This window comes from Acanthochromis polyacanthus, chromosome 16, assembly GCF_021347895.1.
Source record: "Acanthochromis polyacanthus isolate Apoly-LR-REF ecotype Palm Island chromosome 16, KAUST_Apoly_ChrSc, whole genome shotgun sequence".
NCBI lineage: Eukaryota > Metazoa > Chordata > Actinopteri > Pomacentridae > Acanthochromis > Acanthochromis polyacanthus.
In genome coordinates, this window is record NC_067128.1 from 10,683,289 (window position 1) to 10,703,271 (window position 19,983).

Here is a 19,983-nt window from a genome sequence, read left to right on the forward strand (position 1 = left end):
ACTGTTGATGACACCACAGAGTGAAAAAAAGTAGAATTTGGCAGAGAGCCCACATTTGCTCTTCTCTGTGCAAAATCTTTCTTGAGTAAACAGCCCAATTTTTAGGACATGTCAGGTCAAGTGGAAAACAAGTAGCCCTGATATATATTTTTTTGCATTTCCCCTGGAAAAAAACAAGACACAGTTACATAAAAAAAAAAAAAAAAACAGGAAACTGAAGGGTGACAAATGAAACCGCTAAATCACCTAAATGGCTCAAGATAGGCTGCTTCTTGCAGTAATTGACTTCGTTTTCATAAGACTGCATTCACAAAGCTTGTCAGCAGCCAAAATTATGCCATTCAGTTTTCCCAGTTCAGAGAATCGTAATGCACATGTTGCAACATTTCCAGCTGTTTTGTCATGTTTTTCTTGGTCTGACCTGACCTGAGTATATGAAAGGTCAACAGGTAACAACTACTGTTATAAAATAAAGACCACATGTTACACTCCTTTTTTTCTTGCCTTTAAAGTACGACAGTGAGCGACAGAACCAGTTGCAGTCATTTATTGAACAAAAACACTTAATGAAACTAACATACTTTGCTCCAGCAGCACTGACTAAAATCCAGTTAGCATCAGCTCTGTGGTAAAGGACACCACAGTGAGGTTGTAAATGACATAGTGTGCACAAAGACATCCACTTTTATCTATAACGATGCAGAGGTCTGGGTTTTCATTTTGAACAAAACAAGCACATGTCACTGTTATTTTTACATTGCCGCAATAAAAAAAAATTATCCATTAAACTGAGGAACACAGGCATTAAATGATGTTATGATGTGCTTCATTAATTCAGTGGCTGGCTGCTTGATTTGATGCATGCATATCAATGACACCGAGTGCAACAGTAAAACAACCTGAGTGAATAGAAATAATATAAATTACATTTATCACCGCTCTGCTCACCTGCGTGCAAATGTTTTACTGCTCTAGGATGCAGATTTGTTAAGCCCAATTGTTATTCACTTTTACCTCAGGAATTGTATCTACATGGATCTGTAAACATCGTGACTTCATTCCGGGCGCTCAGCATGTTAGCCGCCTGTTATAAAAAAGCCACACTTGATATATTACTTCAAAGGATAAATTTGAAACAATTGTTGAAATTCAATCACCGTGAAGCATCTCATCTATAAGTGCTAACATTTCAAACATGAGATGATATAAATTTGTTGTGAAAATAATTATTAAATCTTCATGTGCATTTCCATATCAAACTTGATCAAGTGCTAAGAGACGACAAGGAGCAATGACACCATTTAGCAGACTTATAAGTAAATTGTCTTATGGCTTAAAGGTAACTCCTTACTGCAATGTTCTTTCAAATCCAAGTCTTTCCAGCAAGATGCTGAGGTCAGTCTCTCTATTCCGACTTTGAGTTGAACTGAATGACAGCATACTTGCCACTGGTCATCCAACTTGGATCTTGGGAGGTCAGCTTCTCCCCTTGGCCCAACTGCAAACCAACCTGAACGTTGGCCTTGAGAGTCCTCAGGCTACACAGTGGCGCAGGCCCAAAACCCCGTAGTGCAGTATGAAAGGCCACTGTGTGGTCCCACTCCCTGTCTCCTGTCAGCTTCCTGTAGTTGAGATCACCTTTGAACAGCACCAGGTCTGCCCCCTGCAGCGTGGCATACAGGTCAGGAGCATCAGCTGCCATGTCGCAGAACTCATGGGGCTGTGTCCAGAAAGGATGGTCGTGGTAGCACCACACACCCTCTTTCAGATAGGTCTGCCACTGGAAACCACTCTTGGACATCCACTTGTGATTGGTTGCCATAGTCTGCCGAATGGTCCACTGAAAATCATTGGCTGTGACATCAGAGACAAACCACGGGAATGATTTTCCGTGAAAATGAATCTGACGTGCGAGGCCAGAAGAAACCAGGAAATCTGCAAAGATCAAATCAGTGATTAACTCAAAGCCAGCATTGTCTAGCACAATGTCCACTCTGTCTGCAGTGGTTTTTCCCGACTCTCCCGGCTTCTGGGCAGAAATAAGCGTCGACCACACCATGTTGGAGTCATCCACCAAGATGAAGGGTTGTAAGCTGCTGAGGGAATCTAACGGACTCGTCTTCTGGGAGTTCTCTTGTCCAGCAGAGATAGACAGGTCGCACTTGTTCCCCCAAAGAGAAACCTATAAAAAGTCACAAAACCTATTAGAATGCTACAATATTAAAATATTTGATGTTTTTTTGTTTAAATACTTTAAATGTTCCAAGGACTAAACTGCCATATATGCAGAGTATTGGGGGTGGGGGGTGGGGGGGTTACATGACGCAAATTCTATTGGGCACATATAACATATTTTTGATTGACACAGGACATTTGCATTACAATGAAATGATGAAGCCCGCAGGCTACTTATATGAGTGGGCTTCATCAGGTTCCCACTTAATTTGGAATATACATTATGACACGTTACAAATCATGTCAGTGGTTTTAAATTCATGCTATCCACCTTGTGGGAACATTTTGTGCTATTGATAGGATCTCCTGCGGCAACACTCCATCACTGATTTTAAATCCGTTATTCAGTGAATGCTGCACTGAGGCATGACTTTTACAGTCAAGAGAAAAGTTCCTCTGACACATTGACTTTTCTGTATTGCTTATCCAGCTCAGGGATGTAGGTAAGGCTGATTAAGGAAAATATTCAGGAAAATATCTGTTAGAGATATTGCAATTTGATTTGTGATATAACTTTTTAAGTTTTAAGAGGGTATAGAAGATACTGACCTGCAGTAGTTTGTTGAAATGCTCAAACAGCTGATTCTTAGAGAGCTCATCTATGTTCTTATTGACACCCTCCAAGTATGTGCATAAGGCCATCACAGCCTGCTGAGACTCAAAGAAGCTTTGAGTCTTTCCTTCATTAAAGACATCATAGTCACTGATGGGAGGACTGAAATTAAAGAAAAAAATAGAAATCATAACTAGACCATAAAAAGGAACAACAGATCGTGCATTTACTTCTCCAAAAGATGGGCAATATATCGACGCTTGTTTTAATCATTTCTAAAATATTGCAATGTGTAGAGCAGGAATTGTATTTATTATTAGCTGTAAATGCCTCTCACTTGAGCAGGAGGGCCTCCTGTATCCTGCGGTACATGTAGCACTCCACATAAAGCCAAGCAGACTTGAACCAGCTGACAGACTCCTGGTCTCCTTGCAGTCTCTGTTGTCTGTTCAGGTACTGGTTCCAGGACTCTGTGTCTGGCAGGCCGTCTGTCAATGCTAGCACTGGCTTATCAGTCTGAAGCTCATTCCTCAGCTTAGACAGCAGAGATATTGTTTGCTTCTCTGCCTGGATACCATCCTATGTGAAAATAAAGAAATCACAGTCAAAATGGAATTCAAGTTTTCCAAAGGACCTGATGATTCTGGATGTACACAGGTTAGCAAGGAAAGCAGATCAAATTACAAGGGCTAACCAAAACCAATCCTTACCTCTCCATATTCTTCAAAAAACTTGTTTTTGTTGCGATGTATTGTGTCAATAACTTTAGTGAGGATTGTCGGCAATCTGTCTCTTACAGTCAAATAAGCAAATGACCTGCAGAGAAAACATGTCATTTTAGACTGACAGTATATCATACAGTAGGTGTATGCACTGAACAGCAAGCTAACCGGCTAATTAGCACAATGTAAGGTCATCCCTAGCTGTACGGACTTTTCCCACTGGAAATATTACGTATTATGCACAACTGTGGAGCCATATTTATGTCCTCATTTAAAAGTATTAGCCTCATACGGAAGCATGTGTACACATTCCCAACTTGGAAGAATGTCACTTAGCAATTAGCTAATGCTACTGCTAGCCTTAGCACAACAGACGAAACAACACGCAGTCGTTTAGCTCCACCAGTGCGAACACTATGACAAAACTGTGTGAACATACCCAACCACTTTGGCAGACAACGAAGGGGGGACTCCGGCCACAGTTTGATCCGCCGCCATCATTATAGTAGTGGGACACGTTTCAAAATCAAACTTTATCAGTCAAAGCACCAGGACAGAGCAAAGTTTAGAGAGAGTACGTGAGGCGTGAACGCGAATTTTACCTCCGCGTAGGGCGACAAAGCAGCTCTTCTCGATCTTCGTGTCCTCTCTTTCTGCTGAAAATCCTTTACATTTTAATGTTTGCTTCCGAGTTCCTTGTAGACACGGGTTTTTATTAAAGATACGCTGCTGCCATCTAACGGCTGAAATGTAAAGTGCAATGTTGGCAAGTTGTCACAGCCTACATGATGTTGGAGATGCTGCATGGCACACTGTTTTACTGTCGTGCAATTGTGTTTTGTTTTGGGATTTTTTGCAACATATTTCATATTTTCAGTCTTAAAGCTCTCAAAATGTATTTTTCCTGATGCAGGTCCCAGGCTGTTGCGCGTTTCCGCATTGCGCATGGCATTCAGCTCAGCACCCGGAGCATCCCTGGTTGTCCGGGGCAACAGTTGTCATGGAGACATCGATCCAGCGTATTAGAAAAGGCCAGGATTCGAACCCCCGAGGCTTTTGGGCGGGAAAGGTGGAGGGGGGGTCGAGTGGGCTGTGGTGTCGGTAAAGGAGGGAAGAGACCCTAAATAAATAGCAATAATTAGTTTAATATGTAAACTCATAATGCCTGTAGGCTACAAAATGGAGATGTCATTTGTATGTGGAGTTCATGTAGTTTCACAGCCTTGTAGCATATACCAGATTTTTGCACATAAATCACTTTATAAATGGTTAATTGAATATTCTGACATTGCTTAGGGTATCAGGGCTGCAAAAATAATTAGTGTTCTCAACGACGCATATTGCTGCTCATTAGTTTCTACTCCAATGTGAATGTCTATTTAATAAAAGGTTAAAAATACAATAGGGATTCAAGTAGGCCCTTTTCATCCTTGCAGCAACCAGAACAAAATGGGAGCATATACAGTAAACTTTATTTTGGAAATGGGATGAGGTGACCATTTTTGACTCTCCTTTCAAACAACAATGAATCGTCTGCAGCCAGTTTAGTCTGGAAAGATGCGCATTTCAATTCACTCCGGCGGTGTTTTTCCCTCTAAGAGCAGCCCCAGTCACTATGGGAACGCTCCGGGCCGTTGTCAGGATGTGGGGTCCCTGAGAGTGGGAGTCCAGCTGCGTCCACCTCCGGTGTTCATCCACCGCCGGCCTCCCATCCCCCCGCCGGGCCCCAGCCCCGCCGGATCTGTTTTTCTAAACCGAGAGAGGAGTGACTCACCACTCCGGTTTCAAAACAGGCCCAGAAAGAGGGGGAGGGTGGCGGTTAACGTTAAAGCCTTGTTTAAACGGGTGTTTCAGCTCGACGCGCAGTCCCGTCATGTGTTGTTTGTAAAAGAAATGAAATTGCGCATTTACGTCAGGATCTGCTAAAACAGGCGCAAATCTCACGGTACGTTTTAGGCAGCTTCTTGCAGACCGCGCTGCTGCTTTTAAAAATGCATTAATGCAGGACAAATCAATTTAATGGAAATCAATGGCGGGGCAGTCATGTGAAAGTCCAGTCTGAATCTCTGTTGACTGAGCCGTTGAGTTAAAGGAGACTGCATAAGAAAGCCAAATGAACAGAGGCATGCATACATAATTCTTGCCAATGGGGAAGCATTAAAACTCTACTGATTAGAATGTATCGATGTTCATGACAAAACAGCAACAGTGAGACAGAGGTAACAGTTTATCTGCTTCATTCAATAAACCCCTGCTGTGGGCCTTTCAGCAGAGCAAACAGGCTTTTGTTTTGCTGTCATTTACATCCAACACCTGTGGTCTCAGGCAGTCTTGTGCAAAACATTTTACACCCCCACAGACATTTCTATTTATTGACTAGTTTCACAAATATGAATGTGAAGAAGATTAGATTGAGGTTTTTTTTGTTTGCAGGACGGAGACTTTAAGGTCTTCAAGCCCCCCTCCTATGTCTCCCATCTCCATTTACTGACTGACTCCACCCATCCTCTTGCAAAGCAGGCATTTTCAAATGCTGCAGCTCGCTCAGTCTGTCCTGTGGACTCCCGGCCCTGAGGCTGAAATGCAACTCTGTAATGACAGGTCTGGAAAAAATTGGTGTTTACACTGGAACAACATCTACCAACTCACTGATGACAACATCTGATGACAAAATATTGATGTGACTCCAAAGTGCACTTGTGAAGGTCCTCCTACGCTTCCTGTGCCTGTGGAAAGACGAAAACGGTTTGCTTGAAATTCGATTGAAGTTCCCTCCCTCTACTGAAACTTTTTGTAACTCTAAAATTAGTTTTCCACAGATATTTTAGGTTTATAAATTGACTCTTTGGTAAGCAACATTTTTCTTGAGATCAGAATAAAAACACTTAGTCTCCAGTAAAATATATGGTTTGAGTCAATATTATTTCTCTTGGATGTGTGAGCTTTATTATACAGAATGATGTATGTTCAAGGTGTGGACGGTCTCTCTACTAAGAAATGAGTTTAAGGTACCTTCAAGCATGACTGCTAGTTTGAAGACAAGTACAGTTCCAATAGGCAACTCATCTTACACTTTGGAAACTTTTGTAGATTAAAAATAGGGACATATTCTGGAGAAGGTCCCTGGTTCACGTCCCGGCCTGAGCCTGGGATCTTTCTGTGTGGAGTTTGCATGTTCTACCTGTGCAGTGAGTTTTCATCAGGTTCTCTGGCTTCCTCCCCCACTCCAAAGACATTGGACTGGGGGAGGAAGGTTAACTTGTGATTCTCAATTCCCTGTAGGTGTGAATGTGAGCGTGCTTGTTTGACTCTGTGTAGCCCTGTGATAGACTGGTGACCTGTGCATGGTATCTCCTGCCTTCATTCATCTGGAATAGACTCCAGCTGCCCTGCAACTCTAATGCGGATTAAGAGGACTATAGATAATGGATGGGTGTATGGATGAACATATTACGGATTTCACATTAACTGAAAGTGTCTTAATGTTATTTTAAGAATTACTAAACGTCTAACTGAGCCATTTTATGGATTAAAATGAATCAATAATAATCATTATTCACAGCAGATTACCTTCCAGACATGTCTGGATGGGAAGTTTAAGAACCCATTAAGGGTGAAAAATTCAAAAGTTAAATACTCGTATTACACAAAAGTAACAAGTCATAAAAATCTGTTTGCTGTTTTTTTAAATGTGCAGTAGGTCCACAGCATTTACAACTAGAAAAACACTCAGAGAGCGCAGTACTTCATCATGGCTGTTCATTTCCCCACATGGAGTTGTCAGAAATACAGCATATTTTTCAAATAAATGCATCATTTGTTCATCAGTTATTAACGATTAAAAATTACAGCAACATAGAATGTGGTAATTTAAAATAGATGTACCCACAAACAAAATGACCTTGCGCTGAGCACAGGCGTATGTTATGCATATGTACATTATGTACGGATACCGAATCTGACCTAAATATGGAGCAGCGACGGGAATTGAAATGACTGGGAAACACCCCCACAACTTAATCAATTGTTCCCTGTATGACTTCCAACATATACGTCCGCATTAGTCTGCAGTGGTGAATTTGTAGTCGGATCGCAATCATGTGATCATCAGTAGGCAGCTGCTGACGTAGTGTTCACTTGTCATAGTTACAGTGACGCCATGCCATTATCTCACAATGATACAGAAATCTTTAACAAATCCGTGGATCCAGACTATAAGCCGCATCACTGCCAAAGTCTAATCAAATGGTTCTCATGTCATTTCTGACCTTTCCTGAAAATTTCATCCAAATCTGTTAGTTCGTTATTTCAGTAATGTTGCTAACAGACAGACAAACCAACGCCAATCGTCATATAACTAGGGAATAAATAGGGATTTAAACAGCTCTGCCACTGCTTGGTTATGCTCTGCAACTGTGAACACCAGCTACATGTCTGGTAGTGTAAATGGACTTAAGTGCTGGTGTATCAGCAGTCTTTGAGTAAAAATAGATTTTCTTTATTTGCACAGACAAACTTGCATTCTGCTGCCTCAGAAAGGCCTATAATAAAATTTAGTTTAATCCAGGACTAAGCAGCACTCTCAAAGCCGAACAAATATAACCTCAATCACTGGTCTTCTTAAATTTCAAGTTGTGTAACATATAAAACTCCTGTACCTTATAGTATATTTTGGCATTAAAACACAACATAATAAAAGACTTAAGTTTAAAAATACTCTTTTAGATGTGTTGTGTAATTCCTATTCATCCAACAAGATTTTGAACTCCTAAAATAACTACGGAAAAACAAAAAAACAATCAAATTTAATTCCAAATAGCAATGCAACTGTAAGTTTCACTCACTCATACTACTCTCTGAGATTAAAAAATAAATTAAGGACATAAATTATACACAATAACCTAGAAAAGGTTAGTTTAAATATATATATAGAGAGAGCATAAAACTATTTAAGTCTATATATATATATATATATATATATATATATGGCACTTAAATAGTTAACTCATACTGTAGCGTTTTATGCTATTCATTTGTATATGCAAAAGACTGTATAGTGAAATAACATATAGGTATGGTAGTATTTCAGTAATAAACACATATTGTAGTAAGCTATTTAGTGATATCTAGTTATATAACATAACTCTTATGTGTCTGTTGCTCATTAGTTATGTCGGGTTTAAAGGGGGAAAAAGGGAAAGACATATTTATAATGTGCTATGAAATTATACAGAACAATGATACCAAAACTTGTTCAAATCTGAAAACTGAATCTGAAAATGCACTCAAAGTATTTTGTCTTAATAATTTTCACATAATTCTTGAGTGTCTGTTGTTTTAAACACAGGAACAAATAAACAACTTGTTTTAAAGAGCTGAAAAGGGGGGAAGGCGCCATATAATGTGCATTTGGTTTATATCCATATTTTAACATTTGTCTTATTAAAGCTAAAGGGTCTAACTTTCCGTGTTTGCAAAAATGTCCAAAGAATCAGATGTGAACTGTGGTCAAATCTCTGAGAACTCTGAGAACTGATACAGTACATGCATAGCCAAAGTGTAAAAGTTAAAAAAATTCAGGGATGTAATCAAGTAGTTTAGCAATTACTGTTTAAACAAAACAAAAAACTACAAAATAAAAAAGTACACACTAAGCCACCGGACTGTATTTAAATATTAATGTTACCTCTCTACAATGTTATCACGTTGATGCTAACATTGGGCTAAATATATGTAGCCTACATTTTATTTAAACTTGTTGAAAACACTGAAACTGCTTCACCTTAAAATGTAAAAAATAAGAGTGGACTGCGTGAGAAGCAGTGTGTCTCGGTGGTAGTGAGAGCGAACACACACACACACCGTCACACTTCGGTTTAATGTTTACGTGTCGTTAACGGCAGTGATTAAATACCACACGGTGAGTCTACGTAGCTGCTGCCTGTCTGCGTTCGTCCTCGCCGGCTGTCAGAGCTGACTAGCGGGGGCTGATCTCCCGGCGGTTACACAGTGCGGGAAATTAACGTTAACTCAACCGCCCCCTCGCTCAACGGATTTTTACAACGGCTGCTTCTTTTTTTTCGGCTGGCGTTTACCCACAGTCATGTGATTGTAACGTAAAACCCCTAACCGGAAAACACCGACGGACGACCCTCTCCGCCGCCAACGAATGCTGCGTTTACAAGGAGCAGTTGAAGCTGCTGCGAGCCCCAGAGAGGACGGACGAGTCTCCGGTAACAAACAAACAACGGCGACACGGCAAACTCCACCGATTTAAGCGGAGTGCAGGTACGTTTATTCAGCCACATACTCACCCGTTCGTGTAACCGTTGTGTTACGTTACTGGGCTTCTCGGTTGTGCTTTGGCTAACTGTAAATTTTCACGGGGAAGTTAAAAGAAACGCGTTCGTGACCAGCCCCATCCCCCTGCGCCTCTCGCGCGCTCTGCCTCTACGTGTGTGTGTGTGTTGTGCGCGCGCGCGTCAGCGTGCACGCAGATAGCTGTCCGTTCTCTCGCGTTAGCAATAGCAACCGAAAATCGGTCCACGCGCGCTCAGCTCCGTGTGTTGCCTGTAGATCCTTTATGTACCGGAGCCGCCGTTTCACCGTAGAGCTTCACTCGTGCAGCGGCTCCGGGCTGCTCTCGGGCTTCCTGCTCAGACAGTTTAACGGCGTATTTACGGAATAAAAGCAAATGTCACTACGGAAGTAACTGTTCCACGTGTCTACATCACATCAGGGGCGGTGCTATATTGTTGCAAACAAGTTCGTATTGATTCGCTCATGCTGTTGTAGCTAAAATAGCACATATTGGGATTTTACGGGGTTTTTTTTGTCTGATCAAATCTACTCTATCTAACCCATGGCTCCACTTTCAGAGAAAACTTTATGCAGCGAGTAAACCGAGCTAACTTTGGAGCTGCACCAAGCTAAAGCCAGTCATGGTCATTAAACTACAGCATTAAAAGTCATTATGGGATAAACCATCCAGACAGCTGTGCATAGGCTAATGTGCTTAGAGCTGAGACTATTAAGATTAATCAATCAGATGAATCATTTTGATAAGCAACATCAATTGCAAAATGTAGTCAATGAGACTGTTCTCCAGTTTTCTAGTGTGTTGAGTACTTGTATTCTCTCCTGTCACACGTTGATTTATATCTAAAACCCACATGGAAGTTGCACCAAGCTTAAGCTGCATTAAAAAATATTATGCCTTTATTTTCCAAACTACTGGATTTATAATACCCTTAACAATTAGCATACCATAGCAACAATTCTGATAATACGTTAAGCAATGAAAAAATGTAGCTACTCTGGATGCTGCAATGTGAATATTTTATAGTTTTCTAGTCTGTTTATTAGGTAAAGCCTGTGTTCTCTCAGACAACATTTTTTTCTGCCATGCTGATTTTTTTATTTACTTATTTTTTTTGCTGCCAGATGTTGTTTTCATGTCTGCAAAGCAAATGAAAGTTGCAGCAAGCTAATGCTCTTCTTGGACAATGCTACTGCACCAATAGATTATCATAATAATTGTGTGATAGACTAATGTGTTTAGATGTGAAACCATTAAGATCAACTGATTATCAAAAGAGCAATTTTGATAAAACATAAAGCAATCATGATACGATTTAGTTGCTCTAGAAGCTACAAAGTGAATGTTTTTTAGATTTCTTGTTTATTAATTAATACCTTAGTACTTAATGACAGCACTTTGTTCTCTCATGCAGTCAGCTGAAGTAGTGTTCACTTGTTCTCATAGTTACGGTGATGATGAAATATTTAGCAAATCCGTGGATCCAGACTATGAGCCACATCACTGCCAAAATCTAATCAGTTGCTCCTTGTGTCATTTCTGACCTTCCCTGAAAATTTTATCCAAATCTGTTATTCTGTTTTTGAGTAATGTTGTGCACAGACAGATGGATTCACAGATTCAGGAGAAGGACAAACGTACGTCAATCTTCACACAACTCCGTCGCGTTTCCTGACGGAGTAATAATAACACATTTGAACGGCTTTAGCTGCTCTGCAGACGTGGTGAAGGAGTAATAATAAGGACTAATAATGAAACCATGTATTGATTTAGTCGCTGCAGGGAAAGTGAGCAGCTGCAGCACTGACAAAATAAGCACACTGTTAGAAGTTTATTTGGCCCATGTTTATAACACTAACAACCCTGCAATGTACTTTTTTTTGTCAACCCTTTTAGAGAAGTGTTGGTCAATTTTATTATCATTTTTGAGAGATATTCTTTTAACATTTAGACAATATCCTCATTGATAAAAAAATGCACTATAATGAGCTTTTCATTGTCAGAAAATAATGAAATTATAATGTTTTAGGAAGGAGGGTGGCATATTTTACTGTAATGAAATCCAAAGACATTCTGCTTGGTGTCATCTACAGAATGGCAAAGTCTGAGAGGCTGGAACTAGAGAGCATTCAGCAAAATAGCTAAAAAAATTTAAAAATAAAAATACTCACTGATTCATTCTCTGTTGACTAATTAATAAAATCAGCCTTTATTTAGTCTTTGCTGACTGATATAAATGAAATTGATTAAATATTAGAATCCCCTCTTCTATATGGACACACAGTTAAACAGAATCACAAACTACAGCCTTTAAAAATGAACAAAAAACTTAATACACACCTCTCTATGTCACCTTCAACAAAAACTGTACAGTTTAACTTTCATGTGGATTGGATTCATTGCAGGGCTGTATTTTGACTGCATTAATTTTAGCTACACTTAATAAACTGCTAACTAATTTTATATAGAAGCTATGCGTGACAAGACCACCGTTGGTGCATGTTGTACTTTTGTCTGTAGCCTCTTCAGTTCTTGATGTTGTTGTGAAACTTCTGCCCATGCTATAACACCAGCATCTTTGCACTCTGACCTTTCTGATGAAATGCACATGTAGAGAGATTTTCAAGTCTTTTTGTATGCAGTCTGGGTACACAGGACTAGACTTTTGTTCTTTGGGAGGTAAACTGGCTGTTGAAATGTTCGTCATTGTTTGTCTCCAGACATTTCTGTTCATCTGTAGTGAGAGAAGGTTTGGGAGAAAGGAGATGCACCCTTTCTAGGGACTGTTTTTGTGCTCCAGTGCACGGGGGTAGAACCAGTTTTGCCTTAGGAATGTGTGTCGACACCCATAACGCTGATCATGTGATGGCCTGAAGCCCTCTCCGTCCTACAGCGACCTTTAGGGTCAACAGAACTCATCTCATTGGTCAGCAGAATGTGCACAGCTCTGAAATGTCTCCTACATAGTACTCCAACACAACATCGCGCTAAGTAGTGTTTACATCAACCTTTTTAACACAGAGCTGAAGAGATAAGGCATTTGGTTTTATTTACTTCTTGTTTTAAGGGCCTCTCACTGAGGTTTGGGGGCCTAACTATTGTAAGACCCTGATTTTTACTTTGCAAAGTTATGTGACGATCGGCGCTGGTTTGTCTGTCTGTCTCTCTGTTAGCAACATTACTCAAAAATGGAATAACGAATTTGGATGAAATTTTCAAGGAAGGTCAGAAATGTCACAAGGACTAATTGATTAGATTTTGGCAGTGATGTGGCTTATAGTCTGGATCCATGGATTTGTTAAAGATTTCTGTATCATTGCGAGATTGCGACACGGCATCACTAACTATGGCTACAAGTGAACGCTGCAGCTGCCTGCTGACGAACACGATTACAATCCTACTAAGAATCGACTGCTGTGGACTTATCAGTTGAAAATGAGACAAGGAACAATTGATTAAATTGTGGGGGTGTTTCCGAGTCCTGTCAATTCCTGCCTCCCACTGCATATTTTGATCAGATTCGGTATCCGTACATAATGTACACATGCATAACGCATACCTGTGCTCAGGCTACATCTATATTAAATGACCACATTCTATGTTGCTGTGATTTCTGATCATTAATAACTAATTAACAAATGATGCGCTTATAGAAAAAAATGTGCTGCGTTTCTGAAGATGATTTGGGGGAATGAACAGCCCTGGTGGAGTACTGCACTCTCTGAGAGCTTTTAGTTTGAAGTGGGCAATGACAGACTAGATGTCTATATGTAGTTTTTCCATCTTGCTGACACAACTACAGAAGTTGTGTTGTGATTAGCACGACATATGTATACTTAAAGTTGTCATTAGAGGTCAGTTAGGGAATCTGTGTACAAAGCTGCTTTATAGACTACTGACGATGATCGTGCTGGCTGTAATTGCTTACAAGCGTCAGCCTTCTAAAATTGATATAGAACAAGACATTTTCCATGTTCAATGTGCTTTAAGAAATTAGAATTCACAAATAACTTCCTTTTCCTCTTTATTACCACTAGAAAAACATGTTTAAACCTACAGGACAGTACAGTCAACCAGTCTGACCACAGTGTTTTGCTTTGCAGAGCCATACCATTAATCAACATCATTTTGTGTGGCGTTAATGTCGAACAAATTGTCTCCGACGTAACAAAATTATTCCTCAGTTGTGTTAAGTTAGCCTCTACAAGGTCGTTAGATCACTGCTGTCTGCCTGACTCTTTGTGGTCACAATAATCTCTGGCCAGCTTCCACACAGGAAACTCATTGCTGCTCGTGTGTGCGTGTGTGTGTGTGTGTGTTTGTGCGTCTTTGTGCAGGTTGAAGAATGGAGTTGGCCAACCATGGTCTTATCCTGCTGCAACAGCTTAACGCTCAGAGGGAGTTTGGCTTCCTGTGCGACTGCACCGTGGCTATAGGAGATGTCTTCTTCAAAGCCCACAAAGCCGTCCTCGCCGCCTTCTCCAACTACTTCAGAATGCTCTTTATTCACCAGGACAGGTACAATAGGAACTGTACAGCACAGTAGGAATGCAGTAAAAGTGGTGTCGGAGTAGTGCTAGTTAACCCTCAGAACCCCAAACTGTTTCTGGGTGTTTTTACATTTTTACTCACTGTGGGCTCATTTTTCAAAGTAGTATGAAGTCCTCCACTTTTATGGAAGCAACACAACCATGGCAAGAAATAAAGAAAACTCATAGATGTCTTTTTGTAGTGTGACATAAAAATAATGATAAATAAATAACGGTTGAATTTCTCTGATTATTTATTTTACTATTAAAAATAATTGGAATGAGCATGTCAGTTTTTCCAAATGCCCTCAGGTATCACCACTATATTGGGAATATGGTTACTCAACAGCTTCCATGTTTAATTTGTCTTCATACTTGGCTCCTCTGTGCTCTTGTCTAAACACAGCCTGCAGTTTAGTCGAATAGTTCCTGAATTTTTGTCAAGGGGCTGATGGTCACAGCTAAGTCTGTAATGACTTATTAATTTAACTATGCAGATTTTTTCATTTGTTTTACACAGAATCTGGTTTGTGTGCATGTTTTAAATTTGGCAAATGTTTAAATGCTACAGGTTTATGGTTAGATTTGGTAAATTTTACAAAAGGAATGACACCACACACACACGGTCAGTTCAAGGACCCTCAGAAAGTTGAAAATCGGATGATTCTTTCTGTTTATACAGTTTCTTGGTGTGATAAACGTTGTAATTTTAGCAATTTTTAAAAACCTATAACATCCCTCCAGCCGGTTTTAAGAAGGTTTGGGTTACAGAATGGCATCTGTGCTACCTGATAACGTGTTATAGTGAGGTTCACTCATTGATAACCTGTTGTCCTCATTGTAAAGTAACTGTGTAGTAATCGCTTGTATCTACACCGCTTAAGAAAATAAGGAACACCTAATCATCACAGTACAGCATCAATTCAACTTAACCTCTGGGATATCTGTCTGTCCAGTTAGGAAGTGTAAGTGGTTGTGAATCCCCCTTTTAGTGGGTAAATAATTTTGGTCATTTTGTGCTCAATAAATTACACCGTGTATGTCAATGATTTATTTAAATTTTTTGAGCAGTGTTTTGTTTCCTGCTGTAGTCTTTAGTTGCAGTTGATGGTCAACATTGTGTAATATTATTAACTTACCCATTATTTGCTGCTAGCTGACTGTAATCTGTTTTTGTTGCAGTGACTGTGTTCGTCTCAAGGCGGCTGACATACAGCCAGACATCTTCAGCTACCTCCTCAACCTGATGTACACAGGAAAGCTGGCACCACAGCTGATAGATCCTGCGCGACTAGAGCAAGGGGTCAGATTCCTTCATGCCTATCCTCTTTTACAGGAGGCCAGCCAGTCAGTGTATTCCCAGCCTGAGCAAAGCATCAACCTTTCCACCTCCCTCTACGGCATCCAGATATCTGATCAGCAGGTGGCACTGTCAGCCAGGCTGCCCACTCGACGGCAGCTGTCCTCTCCCTTTGATGTGGAGCAGGTCAGCTCAGAGGGGAAGCAACCGTCCACACCAGCGAGTACTTCATACTCAAATTCCGTACCACCCAAGCTGTCATCTTCACCCCCTGATGTGGAGGCTTCGACCAGCGGCGCTAAGCCTGTGGTTGAGGAGGGGGGAATGGACTTACTAAGTGCAGATGGTTCCTCAGCCAACGCCATCCTCCATGTGAAGCCCAGCATAATGAAGAGGAGTTCCTCCTTTAGGAAGCATTACTCCTGTCACCTTTGCAGGAGCCGATTCACCCAGAGGAGTCTACTGAGAGAGCACCTCCTGCAGCACACCCAGAGTCTTCAGCAGACCCTGACTGAGCCCAGCGATGCTCTCTCACCTGTCATGACTGGAGAACACAACCTACCCGTCGAGGGGCTTCCTAAAGGGAACAAAGCTGCGTCAAGTCCCTCGGTTGCTGCCGCGGCGGTCGAGATCATCAGCGACAGCGAACAAACCCCCGTTTCAGGTACCAACTCGGACTCTCCCCGAGCAGAGGTGTCCACCTCCAGCTGGGGGTTGGGAGGGTTGAACTCTCAGGCGGACACACCACCTCCATCAGACATTGCGGATATTGACAACCTGGAGAGCGCCGACTTGGACCGGGAAGTGAAGCGGCGGAAGTACGAGTGCTCCACCTGCGGGCGCAAGTTTATTCAGAAGAGCCACTGGCGCGAACACATGTACATCCACACAGGGAAGCCCTTCAAATGCAGTGCTTGCGGTAAGAGCTTTTGCCGTGCTAACCAGGCAGCCCGTCACGTGTGCCTGAACCAGGGGGCCGACACCTACACCATGGTGGACCGACAGAGCATGGAGCTGTGCGCTGCAGGAGATGACGGCAGCCAGATGGAGGCGATGTTCTTGGGCTCATCAAAGCCTTACAAGTGTAACATTTGTGCCACCACCTTCTCCAATCCCAATGAGGTGATCAAACACTTATGTTTCACCCAAGGGGGATTAGTGGGGCTGCAGGGAAACGCAGGTGCAGGCATGCTGCTCCAGCGTGAAGAATTTTCCAAAGATGAAGGCTCCGATTTGTCCAACTCTGGCACTCCACTAGAACCCATAAAGACCGAGGAGATCCTTGTAGAATAGTGCCGAAACTGTGTATTTGTCCCTTATAACATGTGTGTTTATAATCTAAGTTATGGTTATTAGGTAAGCTAAAGTTGACGTTAGTCAGGGTATGTATGTTGGAGGTTCTCGATCTACTTAAACTTAATTAAGTTTTTATGATGGCATGTTTTGGATATTTTGGCCCTCGGAATAACTAAAAGTCCAAATTAAATAACCTATAGCTCTCTCTCTATTCAAAAGAAACCAAATAACAATGACATTTGACCTGAGGTGAATGCTAATGGCATAATTTTACTGCTTGTGTGCATTGGTGTTATACTCTGACATGTGAGGCCGCACCAGACCCTTCAGAGCTAGTTTTGTGGTGACGCTGCATAGGCAGTTTTTTCAGCATGAAAGGAAGAGGAAGCTGAGGCAGTTCCGGAGGAGACAACATGTTGTGCGATGAGTGGGCTGCGCTAGACTTGAGGAGGAGAAAGAGGTACAAATTACTAACAATGCCTCGGAACTGCACAGTTATTTCTACATGCTCATAGCTGAAAGGCTGAATCTGCAGATCAGGTATAGAATTAAATTTCCAGCTAAAAGCACACCGACCTGAGACAATCTGTGCTCTTATTTGAGTAGATTCTCGATATGCATCAAAGTACATTTGTCTTCCATTCGTATTCATTCCAGCAGAATGAATACTCAGACATGTTATATGATGACCATTGGCTGCATCCTCCTGTATGTTCTACTCCTATTTGGACTGTGCTAGATGTGATTATAGTTCCTGTTTCCTTCTTGTCCCACCATATTAGCTCACAGTTGCCCCTCATACTAAGCATGTGGCCTCTGAGAATCGGTCACAGTGAACAAAAGCAATCACTCTTGTGCCACTTTTAATTCTTTCTCATTTTTACTTGTTGTGCATGTTCCATATTGTCTAACTCTTTGCCTGCTGATTGAAGAGGCAACATGTTCCATCCAGACACACATACCTTGATGAGAGGCTGTTCTGTACAATATTGTACACCTTGTCTTTTATAAATTGCTTGAATTTACTCCTAAAAGCCCCAGAATTTGGTTTGACATGCTTTTCTAATTTTATATACACTGCTATATTTACAAAGAACACATTATATTGCAAAGAAATTTGTATATTAGTAGACAAATAGCTTTCAAAATAGGAATACGTTAAGGAGAAGTTAACATATGAGGGATGGGCATGATGAATCTATCCTTAATTCCTCCAAGAAATAACCGACGATTAAAGAGACCAAACTGGATTTTAGGTCTCTTTTGTTTGCCATGTTTGTGCTAATTGCTAACCGTCTTATACATTTCATGCAAAGGGAACTATTTTTTTGGATTGTAAAGACCGTCTGACATTTGTATATGTTCTTAAGCCGTGTCCGTACCATGAAAAACGTTAGTAGTGGCTGCGATGTTTGTAATTCTTCACCTGTCTGCGTGGAAGTAAAGTTAACTGACGGTGCGACTCAGAAAGAGTTTGCATTAATGACAAGCAGCTGGCTAGATATATGAGCTAACACGGAGATATATAGGTGTGTTTTATGGGGAGGTAAAAGGGGTGTTTGTGAAACAGTTCAACGACATAGATTCTTTGGGATGACACTTCCTATGTACTACTGATGACTAGAACGTGTGAGACATCTTAACATACATGTTGAATAAATGTGAAGCTAGGAAAGTGTTTTACATGTTAACTAATTTGTCTTGCTGAAACATGTTCAGTGTAATAATAACTCAAATAGTTTGAATGATAAAAAAAAAAATACCAGTCAGCATCTGTGTCGATTTCTCTGTTGCAAAAGTGAACTTAATTTTAACTGTGATTAAAACTTTATACTTAGAAACTCAATGTTTTTTTTCCCAGTTCTTATATACCCGAATTCTGAGGTGAACCCACTGCAGAGGTGCTTGTAAAATGTTTATTGTTCCCTCCCGTAGGAAGTAATTGTTATTAAATGCGACAGAATTGCCTCGTTTGTTGCTCCAGAAACTCTAAATTGGTTGTAAGTGTCCCGCAATTCATAAAACAGAAAAAAAAGTTGCACTCGCTCTTCCAAATGTCATTTTAGATTCCTGTTAGTAGCCAGTAGTGGTAGCCATCACCCTGGAGACAAATAATATACATGTAACTTGAGATGTAGCCCTCAAAAGCTAATTAATGTTCATTTGTAGGAAAATAATTTTAACTGTAGTCTTCTGGTAGTGTTATTGACCTGCCTCCATCTTTGAATTTTCAGAAATGAATAAAAAAAATCTTAAAAATGCCCATCCCTAGTATGTTAAACAGTGCAAAGTGTTGGAAAGCAGTGGTCGCTTTGCTGCAGTTCACCCAGTGTTTGGCTAGATGGAGCTGTTTTTCTTTATGGTCTACTCAGGTCTAATAATGGGGTGGAAAACATCACATTTTAACAGATATTTTCACTAATGTGACTGTGTACTTGCCATTTATTGGACCTGCTTTGCCATAAATGGATATTGCATTACATTAAGTTCACATAAAAAATGCATTTCTGTATATATGTGCTATTAAAAATGCTCAGTATTGAACGAGGAGCGATCGAAACGCTGTACTACTGACCTTCACTTTTCTGAGCCAAATTGATTCACAGGAACATGCACAGCTTTGTAGAAGAACTGAATCCTCCTCTTAGTTCAAGCTGTAATTATCATCCAGACACCAGTCTTGTCAGTTAATTTCTGTGTTTGTGTGTGTTTAAACAGCTCAGTATCTCAGGAAGATGACAAGTTTGTCTTTTCTGTCCACTGTTGGTTATCAAAATGATGATTTCAGGACTAGTGAGGACCCCGACCCAGCAGCTTTAGTGCTCACAATGTTACCCTCCTCCCCATCTGACATCTACTGTGATCAATCTGTGTTCTCAGGAATGTGAGTAGTTTTTCTGTTTAAACTTTTTTTCTTTTTCAGTGAAGAAAGAACAATAAAAACACGTTTTTATAATAGTAAATGGCTTTGTCTTGTTTTTACCTCAACCTCATTGTGCTGCCAAAAATGAGAAGTTTAAAAAATAATA

At 40.7% G+C, this 19,983-nt stretch overlaps 3 protein-coding genes across 3 annotated transcripts in view; 1 reads left to right on the plus strand and 2 right to left on the minus strand.

The window, feature by feature from the left end:
• The window catches only part of esr1 (estrogen receptor 1), a 28,321-nt gene extending 17,617 nt beyond the window's left edge, over window positions 1–10,704 (minus strand). The window contains exon 1 of the mRNA XM_051960971.1: window positions 9,825–10,704. The gene's annotated coding sequence lies outside the window, so the exon portion shown is untranslated. The remainder of the gene's footprint in view (window positions 1–9,824) is intronic.
• Window positions 532–8,046, minus strand: armt1 (acidic residue methyltransferase 1). The gene is made up of 5 exons (XM_022198229.2): window positions 3,950–8,046; window positions 3,499–3,604; window positions 3,126–3,367; window positions 2,785–2,950; window positions 532–2,182 (listed from the first exon to the last, which is right to left on the minus strand). Exons 1-5 carry the CDS (start codon window positions 4,009–4,011, stop codon window positions 1,406–1,408), a joined length of 1,353 nt encoding a protein of 450 aa, XP_022053921.1. The 5' UTR covers window positions 4,012–8,046; the 3' UTR covers window positions 532–1,405.
• zbtb2b (zinc finger and BTB domain containing 2b) lies at window positions 9,464–19,917 on the plus strand. Its single transcript, XM_022198228.2, has 3 exons — window positions 9,464–9,798; window positions 14,167–14,347; window positions 15,541–19,917. The coding sequence occupies exons 2-3, from the start codon at window positions 14,175–14,177 to the stop codon at window positions 16,949–16,951; spliced, it is 1,584 nt and encodes a 527-aa protein (XP_022053920.1). The 5' UTR covers window positions 9,464–9,798; window positions 14,167–14,174; the 3' UTR covers window positions 16,952–19,917.
• Window positions 19,918–19,983: the final 66 nt, after the last annotated feature.